Source organism: Polypterus senegalus, chromosome 6 (genome assembly GCF_016835505.1).
Source record: "Polypterus senegalus isolate Bchr_013 chromosome 6, ASM1683550v1, whole genome shotgun sequence".
In the NCBI taxonomy this organism is placed as follows: domain Eukaryota; kingdom Metazoa; phylum Chordata; class Cladistia; order Polypteriformes; family Polypteridae; genus Polypterus; species Polypterus senegalus.
The window spans coordinates 109,940,280-109,957,808 of record NC_053159.1 but is presented as its reverse complement, the minus strand read 5'-3'; the positions used below and the strand labels follow the sequence as shown (position 1 = coordinate 109,957,808).

At 36.1% G+C, this 17,529-nt stretch overlaps 1 protein-coding gene across 2 annotated transcripts in view; it reads right to left on the bottom strand.

Annotated features, from left to right (window-relative positions):
• Positions 1 to 4,882: 4,882 nt before the first annotated feature.
• ap2b1 (adaptor related protein complex 2 subunit beta 1) overlaps positions 4,883 to 17,529 on the bottom strand; it is a 77,424-nt gene continuing 64,777 nt past the window's right edge. For both annotated transcript variants that reach the window (XM_039756755.1, XM_039756756.1), the window contains 5 exons: positions 12,688 to 12,817; positions 11,826 to 11,910; positions 9,962 to 10,048; positions 8,275 to 8,429; positions 4,883 to 7,481 (listed from right to left, as the gene is read on the bottom strand). In XM_039756755.1, coding sequence (XP_039612689.1) covers positions 7,407 to 7,481; positions 8,275 to 8,429; positions 9,962 to 10,048; positions 11,826 to 11,910; positions 12,688 to 12,817 — 532 coding nt within the window. In that variant the 3' untranslated portion in view covers positions 4,883 to 7,406. The remainder of the gene's footprint in view (positions 7,482 to 8,274; positions 8,430 to 9,961; positions 10,049 to 11,825; positions 11,911 to 12,687; positions 12,818 to 17,529) is intronic.

Sequence of the window (17,529 nt, the reverse complement as noted above, 5' to 3'; positions counted from 1 at the left end):
AATTGTTGTCACATGCACAGAACCACTCTTTGCCATAAAATCCTACAACTCCTTCAAAGTGGCCATTGGCCGCTTGGTAGCCTCTCTTACCAGTTTCCTCCTTGTTCTTCCATCCAGTTTGGAGAGACAGCCGGATCCAGGGAGGGTCCTAGTAGTACCAAACACTTGCCACTTCTTTATTATGGACTTTACTGTACTCCTTGGTAAGCCTTTGAGATTTTTTGTATCCATCTCCTGCTTTATGTCTGTCCACAACTCTATCCCTGAGATCTTTTGAAAGAGGATTGCCACCCATAGTCAGTTGTTTGCTGTCAGTTGCACTAGCGAGCAAGGGAATGAATGCTCCAGGAACAGCTGTTTTTATGCTTCACTGATTACAGTTGATCACAGGTGGAAGCCAGTAACCATGGTGTGCAATGAAAATGGTAGTTACTTACACCTGATTGAGTTTACAAAGATTATTTAGGTGTGGGGGTGATCCATTATTTATCTCAGTATTTCTTGTTTTTCATTTTTCAAAGTTCTCCTGAACTGTAGCTGTGAGATCTTTCACCCTAGATGTTATAGATTGCATTGAGTAAGTAAAGCTGGAAAAAATATTGGTTTGTGTGTTTTCATTTAAGGTTGTAAAGCAAAAAAATGGGAGTATTTCGAAGGGGGTGATTCTTTTCTATACCCACTGCTGCGTGTGTGTGTGTTTGTGTGTATAAATTTATATATATATATATATATATATATATTATATACAGTGGTACCTTGGTATACGTCCTTAATCCGTTCCAGATCCTTGAACTTATACCAAACGAATTTTTCCCATAAGAAATAATGGGAAAATGATTAATTCGTTCCCATGAAAAAAATCAAATTGTTATTGGCATATTATACATTGATGGGGTTGTATAAAATAATTTAAACACTGCTTAATACTAAAATACATAAATACAAAAGCAATTAGATGAAATAAATGAAAATGACTTGTCCCATAACAATGAGTTTAATTTTACAGCACAACAAAGGAGAGCGTTACAGCCCTTAAAGGAGCCACTTCAGGCGATTGTGTAGCACTGCCGTTGTTCTTCTTCTGGCAGTCTTCAATCCAAATCCCTAAAGCAGATTCCATCTAGACTATTGCCTTATTACATCCACTTACAACTCGTTTTGCACCCTGGTTAAAAGGACACTGCGGCCGTAGATCTTATATTCCTTTCCTACTTTTTAAATAAAAAGAATCGTAGCCTTCAACAAATCCAAAACGTTTACCTTTTCGGCAATCGTTAACATCTTCCGTTTGCACTTGGGCATGGCCCCTGAAGCAGTAGCAGATCGTTTTGGAGCCATAATGAAGGGCTTGACTATGCACAAAGATAAACACAAAAGAGCACAACTCTTTACACAGAGAAACACGTTGATGCTGAATGAGCGAGACGAGACTTCCTGGTTAACACTACATTCGGCAAGCAGGAACTTAACTGCGTGCTCTGATTGGTTAGCTTCTCAGTCAGGAGACCTTAACTGCGTGCTCTGATTGGTTAGCTTCTCAGTCATCGGCCAATAGTGTCCCTTCTATGAAATCAACTTGGCAAACCAACTGAGGAAGCATGTACAGGAAGTAAAAAGATAAATTGTCCACAGAACCCGCGAAGCAGCGAAAAATCCGCGTTATATATTTAGTTATGCTTTCATATAAAATCCACGATAGAGTGAAGCTGCAAAAGACAAAGCGCGATATAGTGAGGGATTACTGTACAGGTTAAAACTGTTTATTTTTGAAGGCGCGCGCCTGGTATACCACACGTGTTGTTCTAGCACACGAGTCGTATTCCAAACAAAGCTCGTATACCAAGCAAAATATTTCGCCTCTAAACAGGACGTATACCAAGTTGGACTTATTCCAAAGCATACCGTATACCGAGGTACCACTGTGTGTGTGTGTGTGTGTATATATATATATATATATATGTCTGCACAAACATATAACATTACTTCTATTTATCATGTATTTTATTTATGTTCATATATTTGATTTATATTTATGTTATTTGTTTGTTTTCTTTTATTCTATCATTGTAAAGCACTTTTAAAACAACATAGGAATGCTGTGGTCAATGTGCTACATAAATAAATTGACATTCACAATCACCACCTATTTTATATGATAAATCTACTTTACACGGCTCATCTAAATTGCCAGTCATATGGTTACACCTCAATATATTCTGCAGGCTGCTAAGGTCAGGAGGTTAAGTTTTCTCCAGTCAGTATGTTAGATGCATCACCTAAGTGGCTGTTACAACAGTAAATACCAGAAGTAACAGCTCCATCATTTTACAAACATATCTCCTCTGTCACGTTCAGCCACTACAATGAAAATGAATGACATAAAAAAAAAAAAAAAAAAACAAATCAGTGAATGGTAGTATTTTGGAGGTAATACAATGTTCATGATGGAGTTAAGAAGACAATGACCAGACTGATTCAACTTACAGAACAGCCAAAAATAATCAATAGCAGATCCTTACAACTGCATTGTGTAACGGATGCACAACATATCAGATGATGACACTAACGGGCTAAAGAGTGCCAGTCTAGTCAGCTAAGAATGAAAATATAAGGCTATAGTGAGGACGCAATCAGCAAAACTAGATGATAGCAGATTAGGAAAAAGACACTTGGCCTGAGAGACACCGACTTCAGCTGCAATACAAGCAATCATATGAAAAAGTTTGGGAACCCCTCTTAGCCACCATAATAATTCTCTACTTTGAAAAAAGAAAAATAACAGTGGTATGTCTTTCATTTCTTATGAACATCTGACTATTGGAGTGTTTTACGAGAAAAGATTTTTAGTGAAGCAGTATTTAGTTGTATGAAATTAAATCAAATGTGAAAAACTGGCTGTGCAAAAATGTGGGTCCCCTTGTAATTTTGCTGATTTGTGTGCATGTAACTGCTCAGTACTGATTACTTGCAACACCAAATTGGTTGGATTAGCTTGTTAAGCTATTGAAATTCATAAGCAGGTGTGTCCAATCATGAGAAAAGGTATTTAAGGTGGTCAATTGCAAGTTGTGCTTCCCTTTGACTCTCCTCTGAAGAGTGACAGCATGGGATCCTCAAAGCAACTCTCAAAAGATCTGAAAACAAAGATTGTTCAGTATCATGGTTTAGGGGAAGGCTACAAAAAGCTATCTCAGAGGTTTAAACTGTTTCAATTGTAAGGAATGTAATCAAGAAGTGGAAGGCACAGTTGCTGTTAAACCTCAGGTCTGGCAGGCCAAGAAAAATACAGGAGTGGCATATGCACAGGATTGTGAGAATGGTTACAGACAACCCACAGATTACCTGCAAGAACATCTTGCTGCAGATGGTGTATCTGTACATCGTTCTACAATTCAGCGCAATTTGCACAAAGAACATCTGTATGGCAGGGTGACGAGAAAGAAGCCCTTTCTACACTCACGTTACAAACAGAGTCACTTGATGTATACAAATGCTCATTTAGACAAGCCAGATTCATTTTGGAACACAGTGCTTTGGACTGACGAGACAAAAATTGAGTTATCTGGTTATAACAAAAAGTGCTTTGCATGGCAGAAGAAGAACACCGATGTCCAAGAAAAACACCTGCTACCTACGGTCAAATTTAGTGGAGGTTCAATCATGCTGTGTGGCTAGTTCTGAAACAGGGGCCCTTGTTAAAGTCAAGGGTCAGATGAATTCAACCCAATATCGACAAATTCTTCAGGATAATGTTCAAGCATCAGTCACAAAGTTGAAGTTACATAGGGATTGGATATTTCAATAAGACAATGACTCAAAACACAATTCGAAATCTACAAAGACATTCATGCAGAGGGAGAAGTACAATATTCTGGAATGACCGTCACAGTCCGCTGAATGGAATATCATCGAAAATCTATGGGATGATCTGAAGCAGGCGATCCATGCTCGGCAGCCATCAAATGTAACTGAACTGGAGAGATTTTGTATGGAAGAATGGTCAAAAATACCTCCATCCAGAATCCACAACACTCATCAAAGGCGTCTAGAGGCTGTTATATTTGCAAAAGGAGGTTTAACTAGGTATTGAAGTAATATCTCTGTTGGGGTGCCCAAATTTATGCACCTGTCTAATTTTGTTATGATGGATATTGCATTTTTTTTGTTAATCCAATAAACTTCATGTCACTGCTGAAATACTACTTTTTCCATTAGGCACGTCATATATTAAAAGGAAGTTGCTACTTAGAAAGCTCAGCCAATGATAAACAAAAATCCAAAAAATTAAGATGGGTTCCCAAACTTTTTCATATGACTGTAGATGGAAGGTTCAGAATTTAGCACAGATAGCATTAATTTACAAACCTACCTTTCCTTCAATCACTGACACAGGCTAGCAGTGGTATTTTATGTGTGTGAATGTTTTGTTATTAAATATTATGTTTGTTAAAACCAGCCAAGTGCCATTTAAACCCCACTGTGCACCTAAACACTGTTGCAGGTCAAGTGCATCACTTTATTAACACAGTCTACTCTTTTTCCCCATGGATACTTACAGCAGTTAGTTCAACTAACAAGAATCTAACTGCAGTTTCCTTAGATGGCTAGTACATTCTCCAATCTAAAAGTACACCATCAACAAGAGGTATAGCAATTAGTTATCAGTATGTGTAGCCAAACATCTGCAGGAACTTTGTCAACATACCTTTTTCTGTGGGTAAAAAGGGGTTCTAGTCAATACTGTATGAAAATACTTAATAAAATAACCACTGAGTTTATGAATGTACAGCATATTTCATTTAATACACTTCCTTTGCACTGTTTACATTACCAAAGCGGGGCAGGAAAGGGGTGTTGAGATTAATTTGATATAACGCATAAATGTACAGAAAGTAGTATTAATCACAATTTATTGATTTGTGTTTAATTTATGAAAATCAATAAAAATAACGGCTGCAATTAGCATCCTCAGACACTTCATGTTCAAGGAATAAGAGTCTTATATAAAATCAAGATACATTTATTGATAATGGTAAATATAATATGGATACCAGTTAGAAAACTATTTCTGGAGGATAAAGAAGCTTTAAATGTAAGCTCAAATAATCTCTCAATGTTGGGAGTAGTCAAGAGTCAAGAACCTTGACTCATAGTTTATAGCTCACCACAGCTACACTGGAACATCCATTTGTAAAGCAGTATGTAAACCAAAAATGCAAGATAGAGGAGCCAATTATTAAGGGTGAGTACCAAACAAATATATTCGCATTTTATAATGGAGAAAGTAACAGATTGCTGTTTCAAAATAAAATAATGGCTGATTAAGCAAGCATTTAGCGATATTTTAGTCTGCAATAGTAGACAAATCATCCTTAATGGGCTATATATTTAAAATGAGGAGAGTGCTTCTAACATGCAGGTTACAGGCACAGTTAACAGAGGTGCCAAACTACAAATACTTTCCTAAGAACACTATGTCACCTTGTTATATGATATGCAAATATGTCTAACCATGTGATGCACAGAAATAGAAATGCTTGAAAGGAGCAATTATGTTGTTTGTTTTGTGTTGCAAAAGGACATTTTAAAATTGTAGAATGACTCAGTAATATAGGCAAGAAAATTATTACCTTTCCCTGACTGCAGACCTAATAAGACACAAAGCAGATGTCAGGTTTAGTTAAGCAGAATAAACAGACTAATTCATTTCAAAATGGACTACTGTTAGGCTAATCTGAAAAGCACATTCAGGTAGTTACTTATCCTTAAGTTACAGGACATCACTGTAAAATATTTCACACACATTCTAAGGATATATATTCTTTAGAAAGCCCTGTTTACATTTTTTTCACTTATATTTCACCATAAACATGAGTAACAGGTACTGTACGATACAGTTCACAAGTGGTAAAGATCTTCAATGCAATCTTAAAATACTACAAATGTATTGTATGTCCACATAAAACCTTCTCTGCTCAGTGTTTGTGGATATATATATAAGGACTTTCAAAAAGACAAACAGGTTCAGTTTATCAATTGATTAATGTGCAGATTATTAAAGGATCATAATTAATTTACAATTCACATTACATACACGACTGAACATCCAAATTCATAAGAATTAACACACATTTCAATGTTAATCTCAACCAAATGAAATGGCTTCTGAGACACTGTTACAGTATAAAATGAACAAAGTCAAAAACAATAAAACCAAACTGGTTCTTATCAGCAATCTTCAATGCGTAATAACAAAGATATCAAAAAGCAAGATGTGGTTAACATACAAATATTTTTTGCACACTGCAAAGTGTAATACAGTACACATAAATGACAGTAACATCTAGACAGGAGTCTGAAAGATGTCTTCGTACTACAAACTGAAAAAGTGTCAAAACTAATGCAGACAGCAATGTATGAAGCAATCCTTACTTGATCTCACAGAAAGGGCCAATCACATGCACTTAGCAGTCATGTGCAACACCAGCCAAGGTCTGGCATAAAGAACATTATAAACTGAATTTGACCACTTAACTTGTATTCATTCTGTATTGAGGGAACATAATGATAATGTAAAATAAGGAAAGTGTCCAAGTGAAACAAATAAATATGTGGATGGAATAAGGCTGAGTAGAAACAGAGGCTGTTAGTTGATGAGGGGAAATCATTCAAAGTATCAACAAAAGCCATTTTAATGATATTATTCGTCATGACATTACCAGCGGACATGAAGCTGCACAGTACAGATCATATGTAGGGCGTCTAAACTGCTATAAGAGAAGAAACAAATACTAGAATTGTAAGCAAATGATAAATGTTTAACAGCATACAAGCTCACTTATTAATGGCACTGGATAAACAGCTGGAAAGGAGAAGTTGGCACTAGCAGCTTAGCTCCTATATACCCCCCCACCCAAAACCATTGACAGCCTTCCATTTCAATTGCTTTAATTTACTTCTGTAGTGATATATTAATATTTAATTGTCTAATGTAACATGGGACTTAATTACAAACTAAACCCAGCAATAGTAAAATGATTTGTGAACAGTTTTCATTCATTACAGTTTCAAAACACAATAATGTGTGCAAGAACCACAACAGAAAGTGTACATGGAAGTATGGTGGAAAGCACAAGCGTAAAGAGTAGTTTTTTTTTTGTGGTCATAATACAATTTAACCTCTTCTAACTAGAGCTACAAAATGAAATTAGGGGAAAGGAAGCACTAACATAGGAGTGGAATGAATACATGTAAAGTCACCATAAACTGTGGCTAATGCAGTGGTTACAAAGTATTAAGAGCTTTCATTATGGCTCTGTTCACAGTTCACTTTATATCAGTGGTTAAAAACCAACATTAAATAATTGGTTCTTTTCTCCAGGTGCAAATGTTAATAGAGCTGGCCTTCAGTTCTTCAGTACTGAATCATACACTTGATAGACATACTGGGAGACTTCTGGGGCACGACACTTCAGGGAAAGCTGTGGAAGGAAAGAAAGGTTATATTTTTCTTTCTTTTTTTAATAAAACATTCTTGACAACTATAAACAGTACTGTATATAACAATACTGTATTTCCAAAAACTGACATGTGTGCATTTAACTTAGACAGGAGGAATCGCTGATGCTCAAGGCAGAATTTAAATCAAAGTTAACATCTACTTAAAAAACCAATACCTAGTGCTGCAAAGCATTCATGTATTGTGCCCTTTTATCTTGTGTGCAATGTGCAAGAGTGATCATTTTAAAATGTGTAAACTTATAAACCACCAAACTTACTACGTAACAGTTTTGGAACATATAACTAGATTGCACAGTGCATGCTGCATGCTTCAAGTGGGAAAACAACTCCATTTGCTTGGCCTTTGCCTTAAGTATACATAGGCTTTTAAGCCTTTTTTTTAGGGCAGCAGTTGTATATCACTGCATTTCAAACTATCATGAAAGTCTAACACATGCCACAAAATTATTCTTCAAATAAGAGAAAAAAGGTGTGCATCAAATGTAAGATTTTGAAAGGCTGCCAAGAAGTTCTATTCACAAGCAAGACAGAAATGTGCAAATAAGATATATAGAGTAGGCACCCTTTCAGCTAGTTTATAACAAATTCTGGATCAGTGAGATTTGACAGTCAAGTAGTTGAGAAATAAATTTCTTTTTTATACTGTTCCCAAATAATTTTTCTGAGCAACTAATGTGTAGAAAACGTTATTTATTAAGAGATACTCCTCTACAGCATTCCACAAAGATAACAGAGATTACATCAACTACTCACTGTGTAGTTTGGATTCCCCGGCTGAATACGCAATTCAGCTAGAATCCAAATGCCATTAGTAAGTTTCAGGGACTGATACAGCATGTCTTGGCCTTCTACATTTCTCTTTGCAATGGTGTAAATATTGTTGTTCTGCAGTTTACCTGAAACAGTGTCTGTAAAAAAAACAACAACAAAAAGACACACAGTTTTAATAATTGTCCTAAAAAGAGTTTCAAAACAGTCTGCTCTATGCTTGTTGAACAGGTCCCTAAAGAAATGATCATATTCAGGATATCAAATCCTGTCCTTAAATACTGCAAAATTAAAATATTTAAATATCATCAAATGTACAGTACTTCAAGCACTAAGGTAATTTATTACAGACAGATTCCTTATCATTTTGCACATTTATAAATGGTAAGTATAATTGTATTAATTATAAATTTACTGGAATCCAACAAAAGTAGATTGTAAATTGATGAAGGTTTTTGACAATATTTAAACAATTTCATGTCTTTTGAGACAAGTTAAAAATTAAATCAAATATCACCAAAAAACCAAGAAAACTGAAATTAATGTGTTAATCTAAAGATGAAAATAACAAAAATAATCAAATGGAAGCATCTGAAGTACACTCTAGTCAAGAAGTAATTAAATATTGATGAAGAAAGAACACTATATCTTAGTTTAAAACTAAACACAAATTTTAAGAGATGGGAATGAAGTGCTGAGGATATACAATTTAAACAAAGTCGTATCTATAAGCATACTAATACACATTCATTATTAAATCAACACTAAACCAGAACTTCTAATTTTAGACGACTGTAAAAAAATATGCAAAACAATAACAAAAAAATGTTCAATTTAAATGGTGCTCATAAATATATCACTATAAAATGATTATCTTTCCTTAAATGTTAAACAATTCCTCCCTAAGCTATAATGTATAGGTAGGTGTCAGTGCTGCTTGGAAAACTTTTATTGCAAAGTAGATCGATACAAAATATTTATAGTTATCAAATCTGGGCAAATACATAGAAATGTCTGCCATATCCAGTTGCAGGTCTTGAACAAGCCATGCAAAGCTGATCGCAGGACAAAATAAGGAGTCTATAAGCTAATAAGAGAAATCTCCAAGAGATCACTCTTGAGCATTATTTATGGAGATTGACAGAAAAACACATTTCTTGAGGTTTTAAGGTTTTAATACAAAAGGTTTTATATACACCTGAATTACAATTCGTAACTAACCAACCTAAAAGATTTTGAGTTAAAAGGAGAGTAAATGCAGGCTCAGCACCCTCAACATACCTTAGATACATACGTTGTTCTTGTTTACATTGCACTGCTCAGACGTTATGAAGTACTACTGAATTCTGCATCTTAGGAGCACCAAGATTTTTTTTGATAAAACCTAACCATTAACCTCCTTCATGAGAGAATTCCTAAAAAGTTTTTTCAAATAAACAAACTTTCTTCTTTATACATACTGTATGTGAAAACAGGTATTTCCAAGTAGCAACAAACTGCCATTCAGCAGTGGAATATAATTTTTTTTTTTTTAACCAGACATTGAACTGATGGTAGATACCCTAATTTTTTTTTTTTTAAATCAATTTAGCTGATCCAACCCTGGCTGTCCTTTTGGTGTACATAATTTGCTTTTAAAACAAACTAAATGTTCTTTTTACTCAACACTCACCTGCATTCAAGTGGCAATCTTTTATCTGGTACTGAAGTTCATTTTCATTTGGAATGTCCTTCCATGTTGCAAGGAATACTTGACGCTCTAAAATAAGACATACGGTATATTATATAAAGGCGCATGAACTCACTTAGCGTACAGTCATGTGCCAACTTATGGCTACATTTGGCTGTATGTCAAATTCGCCACGTGCTGGTCACAAACTCTACAGGTCATTGCATCTGAGGCTCTGTAGGTTGGGTGTGCTGGTACAGAGTAGCACAATTCCGTTTTCAAGTCTTGGCATCCATATGCCTAGTCCATGTAAGGGATGGCATTGTGGGCCAAATGTATAAGAATTAAACACATGCAGCAGCACCAATCAAAACAAATTTTAAAGGGCCCTCCAAGAATCAGAAAACATATGACCATGTAAAATAATAATAATGAATGATATATAATTATTTACAAGGTATTTCTACATTCTTGATGGAAGAAAAAACTGAACCATCTGCAGAGATCAGAAACAAAAAATGTGGCCGCCGCTTGAAAAACATCAGCACTGTGAGCACAAAGACCATTTTCTTCTTCACATATTGGTAGTTTGTGGGTATTTGTTGGTTGCAGCATCAGTACAGAAAGGCAGACAGCTGAAACACTGTTACCTCTGCAGCTCCAGAACTACTTCTCTCACTGTGTCTATGCAGAGTGCATGGCAGTCAACGCTGCCACAAGTACAAGATAAACAAAAGCCAAACAGCCTTTGTGGCATCTAGTAGTTGGTTTTGGGAGTTTCCAGAATATTATTACTACGCTGTTTTCCTACAGCTCTCGGCAGTATGTACGAATGGCCTCAACTTGATCAGCCATAAATGAGCGCAGGACACTAATTTTAAAGAATAAAGGTCTACCAAAATAAAGACAAAACAATTACTGTCCCTTCCAAAATAAATAATATACCTTATATGTACATAAGTGGAAAGCCAGAGCTTTGATAACTCTCAAAAGGGAAACATAATAAAAAAAAAATGCTAATGGTAGACAATCTATGGTTTTATGATCTAAAGTTGAATTTTCACAAACTCAAAATAAAAATATTTTCTATTAACATCCTGCATTTCGGGATAATTGAGTGTGGAAAAATTAATGACTAATGAGCAATTAAGTAGTTACTTAGCTGTACTAACAATCTTGTTTTATTTATAATTCTGCTGGATTGTTAGCAAAAGTCTACCCTTTACTTAACTAGAATCAAGGTTCTGTTTTTAAAAGTAATTATTACAAAATAACAAGCCTTGTAATTTACTGAAGGAGATGTTTGCAAAGAAGTGTGAATGATTAAATATACAGTATGAATGTATAATAATCATGTGTGATCTTAATGTATGTCTTTGGAATAGAGGAGGATGGAGACTGGCTGTGAATATCCTTGAACAATTTAGTGGCTTTGCATTGTCCAGGAACCTGATAGGTACCTGAATTTTCAATATTTAATTTCTGACTGGGGCTTCAGCAGGAACAGATACAACTAAAGTAGGATCATTTGGGCAACCTGTTTAGTACTGCAAAAACTGAGCTCACACCTTCATGAAGTACAATACTTGCCATTTTAATGATAAAATACCCAACACTTCTCAAATGTCCAAAGAGTGTATCTGAATGTGTACTTCATGTGTAGAAAAGTACTAAATTATCAGACCCACCCAGGGTAAAATCCAAAACATAACAATATAATTCAGAAATTGATTAAATGCTTTGAGAACAGGAAAAGTTGTATCAGGATATGTTTGGTTTAAGGGCAGGGGGCTGTATTATAAGGAAAAGAATAAGGCAAGTCCAATCTTCTAAAACACAGAATGAAATAAATGACTTTTACACTCACCCATTTTACCATCCTCAACAAAAAATATATTGAGAGGAATAAGACAGCTAAAGTAGAACACATCTATGTTATTTTTCACTGCAACCTGAAAAATTGAAATAAAAAATATAATGTGAGAAATATTATTTCCAATATGATGTCAGCAAAATTGCAGGGACAAACTCCGACTTTATTCCCAGGATAGTTTTTTCCCATAAATAAAAATAATGACAAACCCATTAAAATAATCAGCAAAACTTGCTACATAGTACTCAATTTTTGTTACATAGAAAGAAATACTGTAACAATAAGTATATTATAAAATATTTTAACAACTGTTGGATATTTTATTGGAGAATATATTGTATATGGAAGTACATAAGTATGACATAAGTCTATAAAAATGAGTTTTATCCTGATGTAAAAATTGTAAACCCTGTGTATGATGCACATTATTCAAACTATGTATAAATCAATTACAACCACCACAAATGCTCCATTAGAAGCTGTAATGGTCGACAGATTCCATAGTCCAACCAATGAAGATCCCACTGGTTAATGCTGCCAGATTTACACATCCGTATGCATTTAAATTGCTACCAATGTTGCAGAAATATCATAAGCTGTCTATGACTTCACATATATAAGCATTACGTAGGTAGAGATTGTGAGTAATTTTGTATTAGACATTGGTCAGATCAATGAGAGTAAGATTATCAAGACCAAAAAAAAAAACACTTCTGAAATTTATGTGGAATAAAAATTATTGTGACTAAACATCTAACAAGTTAAAAAGTACCATTAATTTTAGTCTAATAATGAGCAGAGGAAAATATATTTTCCAAACTTTACATTGATAAACAGCTAGCAAAAAGAAAATAACCTGAAGATTGTTGAGTGGGTCCATCTTCATTACAGGTCCTATAGTGTTGAGAGGAAGAGAAACCTCAATGCTCTGGTTGGGCATTAAAGGAGTGTGAATTGGAAGAGGAGTGGTAGGGATGACACCAAAGCTGAAAGAAAGCATTACAGATTATATTAAAAACCATCTATAACTCTGAAATGAACATCAGTTTTGCCTCTGCAGATCTAGGCATCATTTATTTATTTCATGCATATTAATATGCATTAATTCAACTAGAGCTCTTAAAATCTAATAACAAAGCTTAATGCTTTGACATTTTCCAGGGACTAAAATTATCCTAAATATGTAATTACATTAAAGTAAATAAAACTGAGAAAATGAGTGGCATGTTATTGTATTTTTTTCTTTGTGAAGTTACTGTTTAAAAACAACCACTTCATGAAGATTCTATAACTACATTGCTTCTTTAATGTATTCATTACTTTATTCATGGTTTTCTATATGCACAGACACAATCACACCATGAATTACTGAGTATGTTTTGGAAATACAGGCAGCCCCCGGGTTACGTATGAGATAGGGACTGTAGGTTTGTACTTAAGTTGAATTTGTATGTAAGTCGGAACAGGTACATTATTTTAATAAATGCTATTATTGACTGACTGTAACCAAGTGCTCTGCTAATAAATGATGGAGTTTAACCTCTCTCTGACCTTTTTATTATTTCTACTTTATTTTTTAATGGTGATGGTTTTTCTCTTCATCACTATATCACCAGCACTTACATCAGATTTGTGTTTTAGAGACATTCTTGAAGGGTGAAGACAAAAGGTTAAGATGAGCTCTTCTGCACAGCACTGTACACGCTATTACAGCAGGAAGGCACCCGTTGTCAACACGTCTGATGTACTGACAAGAGACAACTTCCTGCTATGCAAAAGTACAAGCAGGCTTGCTATTGAGAATGAATGGGGGCATCGAGGGGCGGTTCATCACTCGCCCACCACACAGTCACCTCCACTACAGTATGCTGCCTGCAGCGTCCGCCCACCGAGAACGAATATGGTGCCGCCAAAGGCGGGTAGTGAATCGCCCAACCCCAATTCAACAGGCAGCCATCCGAGGAACATTACAAAGCTACCCCCGCCACCCCGTTCACCCTCAATGGTCTCCATTCAGCCACAACCGGGTCAGCGGTTGCAGCATTACCAGCCGTGTGTGCTGGGCGGGGAGTGAAACGCCCCCCTCCACTCCATTCAGCCTGCGTCCAGTCAGGAGCAGTAGCTGCGGTGCCGTAGTGGGCGGTCAATGAACCATCATCCTGCACATAAGCGATAGCTGTGGCCCCGGTGACTATGGACCACAGGTCACCGCTTGCCGGCGGGAGCCGCCAGAGGGACACCACACCACGTGAGCAGCGAAATCGCCCCCCTCCAGCCACCACTTGCAGCATCCCCAGCCCGAAGATGACGGAGCGGCAGTTACTGAGGCGCAAGCGTCGCAGCTGTGGCCTCGTTTGTAAATCGTAGGTCGGATGTCCGTAATCTGGGGACTACCTGTATCTTATATTCAGATCACATTGAAAAAAAAAAGTTTTCCTCTTTTGTCAGTTTTTGTTTTACAATTGCAGCAAATGCTCCTTTATTTGGATTAACACCAGACAGAATAATATTATGTTACAAAAATCAATTGTGACATTATATGCTAAATCGCTTGTTTGTCCTATCTTATACAACTGGAAGAATTGTAACCCACCTTCACAGCTCAATGAAAAAGAATATCCTATTTTACCCCACAGTAGGCAAAAAATAAGTTTCTCTATCAAATCTTTTCAGAATCTTTTAAAGAATTAATAATGTCATAAAATAAACAGACTGGGCCATTGTTTCATCCCTTTTGATATCTCAGTATATAAGATTGACCATTTCACATTGGGCACTCTGAGAGGAGTAGCAAACCCAATCCTACCCAATTTGAACAGCTGCTATAATCTAATATTAAAATGTCTGGATGATAGAATTGATTGTATATTTGCTTGAACCGTCTCTCAATCACTGTATAAAATCAATAAAAAAAATTACATACATACATCCATCCATTATCCAACTCACCATATCCTAACTGCAGGGTCACGGGGTCTGCTGGAGCCAATCCCAGCCAACACAGGGCACAAGGCAGGAAACAAACCCCGGGCAGGGCACCAGCCCGCCACAGGGCATGCACGTGCACACACACTAGGGACAATTTAGAATCGCCAATGCACCTAAACTGCATGTATTTGGACTGTGAGAGGAAACCGGAGCACCCGGAGGAAACCCATACAGATACGGGGAGAACATGCAAACTCCACGCAGGAAGGACCCCGGGAAGTGAACCCGGGTCTAACTGCGAGGCAGCAGCGCTACCCACTGTGCCACCGTGCCGCCCACATGTCATACAGGTACATGTTAATATAACTATAATTAGTAAGGTCATCCCCATCCATCACCTTTTCTCTTTTTTTACAATACAAAATATCTTTTAACTGATAAAATAATTTCAGGTAACTATTTGTTCTTATTAAAAAGTTCTCAGAACCAAACCTATTCTACTACATAGGCTTGAGTTATTAGCTGGATTATCAGGTGCGAGACTTTGTTTCACTTCATAGTAGAGATGATATCTGAACCAATAATTAAGATTTGAATATTACTTATGAAAATTATGAATTTATTTGAATAAATTAAAATCTGGGTTCAGCATTCTATGGGATACATGTACATTATATTATGAGATTGCATTATGTGTATCCATGAGGTTGTTAACATGCTGTTTTCAGTATAAATTATTAAACTAATACAGACTGAACACTGAAAAAAGATTCCAATGTCGAAGATATCCAATAATCCTCTCAATTCCTGTGGGGGCAAACACAATGCCACAAAGTATTAATGTTAGTGTAATAGTTTGCACTTTATAATTTGAAGAACTGGAGTAAACATTCGACCACAGAGTTGAAAACAACAAGGCACTCTTATAAACACACAACTTGGAAAATTGCTGGTTTCTGTCACCTTCTTGGTTATCTACATATATTCTGATCATAACAGTTTCCTATTCCTTAGATTCTTAATTTTTATTTAGCCTTGGCAATAACTGTAATGTTAAGTTTCTTAATATTCTCCATTTTTTTAAACTGCTTCTGCTCATGTATTTTACTGATGGAGGGGGACTACTTGTTCCCTAGATCCAGTGCAAGCAAAACTAGTAAGAGGTGCAATGGATGTTCTTGCAGCACTGTTCTTAACATTATTAATGGTTCATTATATCGTCAGTCATCAAACCATTACTTAAAATGTCAAACCTAGATCCACACATACTTAATTACAGACCCATTTCAAATGTATCCTTTATCTCTAAAATTCTTGAAAAAAGTAGTTGCCAATCGGCTTCAGTCACAATTTACGCTTCCCAATTTGTTTGAGAAATTCCAGTCTGGCTTCCACACTGGTCATAGGTACATAAATGGCACTAACATGTGTTGTAAAGAACATTCTGATATCCTCTAATGAAGCACAGTTCACTGTAATTATGTTCTTATACTTAAGCACAGCGTTTGACACCATTGACCAATTCTATTTTACTACACAGGCTGGAAAATGACTTAGGCTCACAGCCAAAATCCTTGCCTGGTTTAGTTGTTAGTTATTACAATTGATTCCAGTAATTAAAGAAATGTGCCGACAGTACTCCATCATTATACACATTACATCATTTGACATTATTTAACTCAGTTGGAATCACCATTAATTATACTGAATCAGCTTGCAATCTATGCGTTATCTTTGACTCTAGTATGTCATTTAAAGCGCACATTACAAAATTGTCAAAATCATGTTTCTTCCAACTTAAAAATTAATGTATTTTCTATTTATGCAGGATACTGAGAAATGAATTTATGTGTTTATTTCTAGTAGGATTGACTACTGCAGTGCTGTGTTCACTGGATGCTCAAATCTTTCTTTATACAGCTTCTAGTTAATCCAATATGCTGCTGCAAGAATTACTACAAGAACAAGAAAATACAAACACATAACTTAGTTCTTAAATCCTTACACAGACTCCCAGTTAAGTTTAGGGCAGATTTCAAAATCCTACTTTTAACATATAGAGCCTTAAATGGCCAAGGTCTAGCTTACTTATCTGAATTTATTATTACTTACAAACTAGAACACACAATAAGATGCCAGTCTGCTTATGATTCCAAGCATTAATAAAATAACAGTGGGAGGTCAAGCTTTTAGTTACAGGGCCCCTAAACTGTAGAATGGTCTGCCTGCTACAGTAAGAGGTGCCCCTTCAGTCTCAGCTTTCAAATCCCAGCTGAAGACTCACTACTTCACTTCAGCATACCCAGAGTAAAGCTGCTGATTAACACTGCATACTGCATCTCTGTTGTTAGTCATTAGCTCTAAAACATAAGTAGTATGATAGTTATAATTTGTTATTAAACTTCACCTATTCAGTTTCTCGTCTCAACGCCACTGCACTACTGCCAAGTTGTCTGCCTGCCTAACGAAAGGTCATCTCTGACAGAGGAGCACTGGAATTGTTGGGTAGAAGGGTCCTTTCATCAGATTGGTTGGCCCAGCACTGACTCGGCTGTGGAATGGCCAGTAGGGGGATGCAGCTTGATGGCCTAGGTGTCCAGGACTCTAAACAAATCTGAATCTTGTTATGTGGTACAGTATCATCTACTCTTGCACTTTGCTCTGTACTTGTAATATTCCTATTGCACAATTGTATTAAGGATTACTGTGTCCTGAGTATTGTATTGCATTTACACCCTTTTTGACATCCACTGAACACCCAACCTACTTG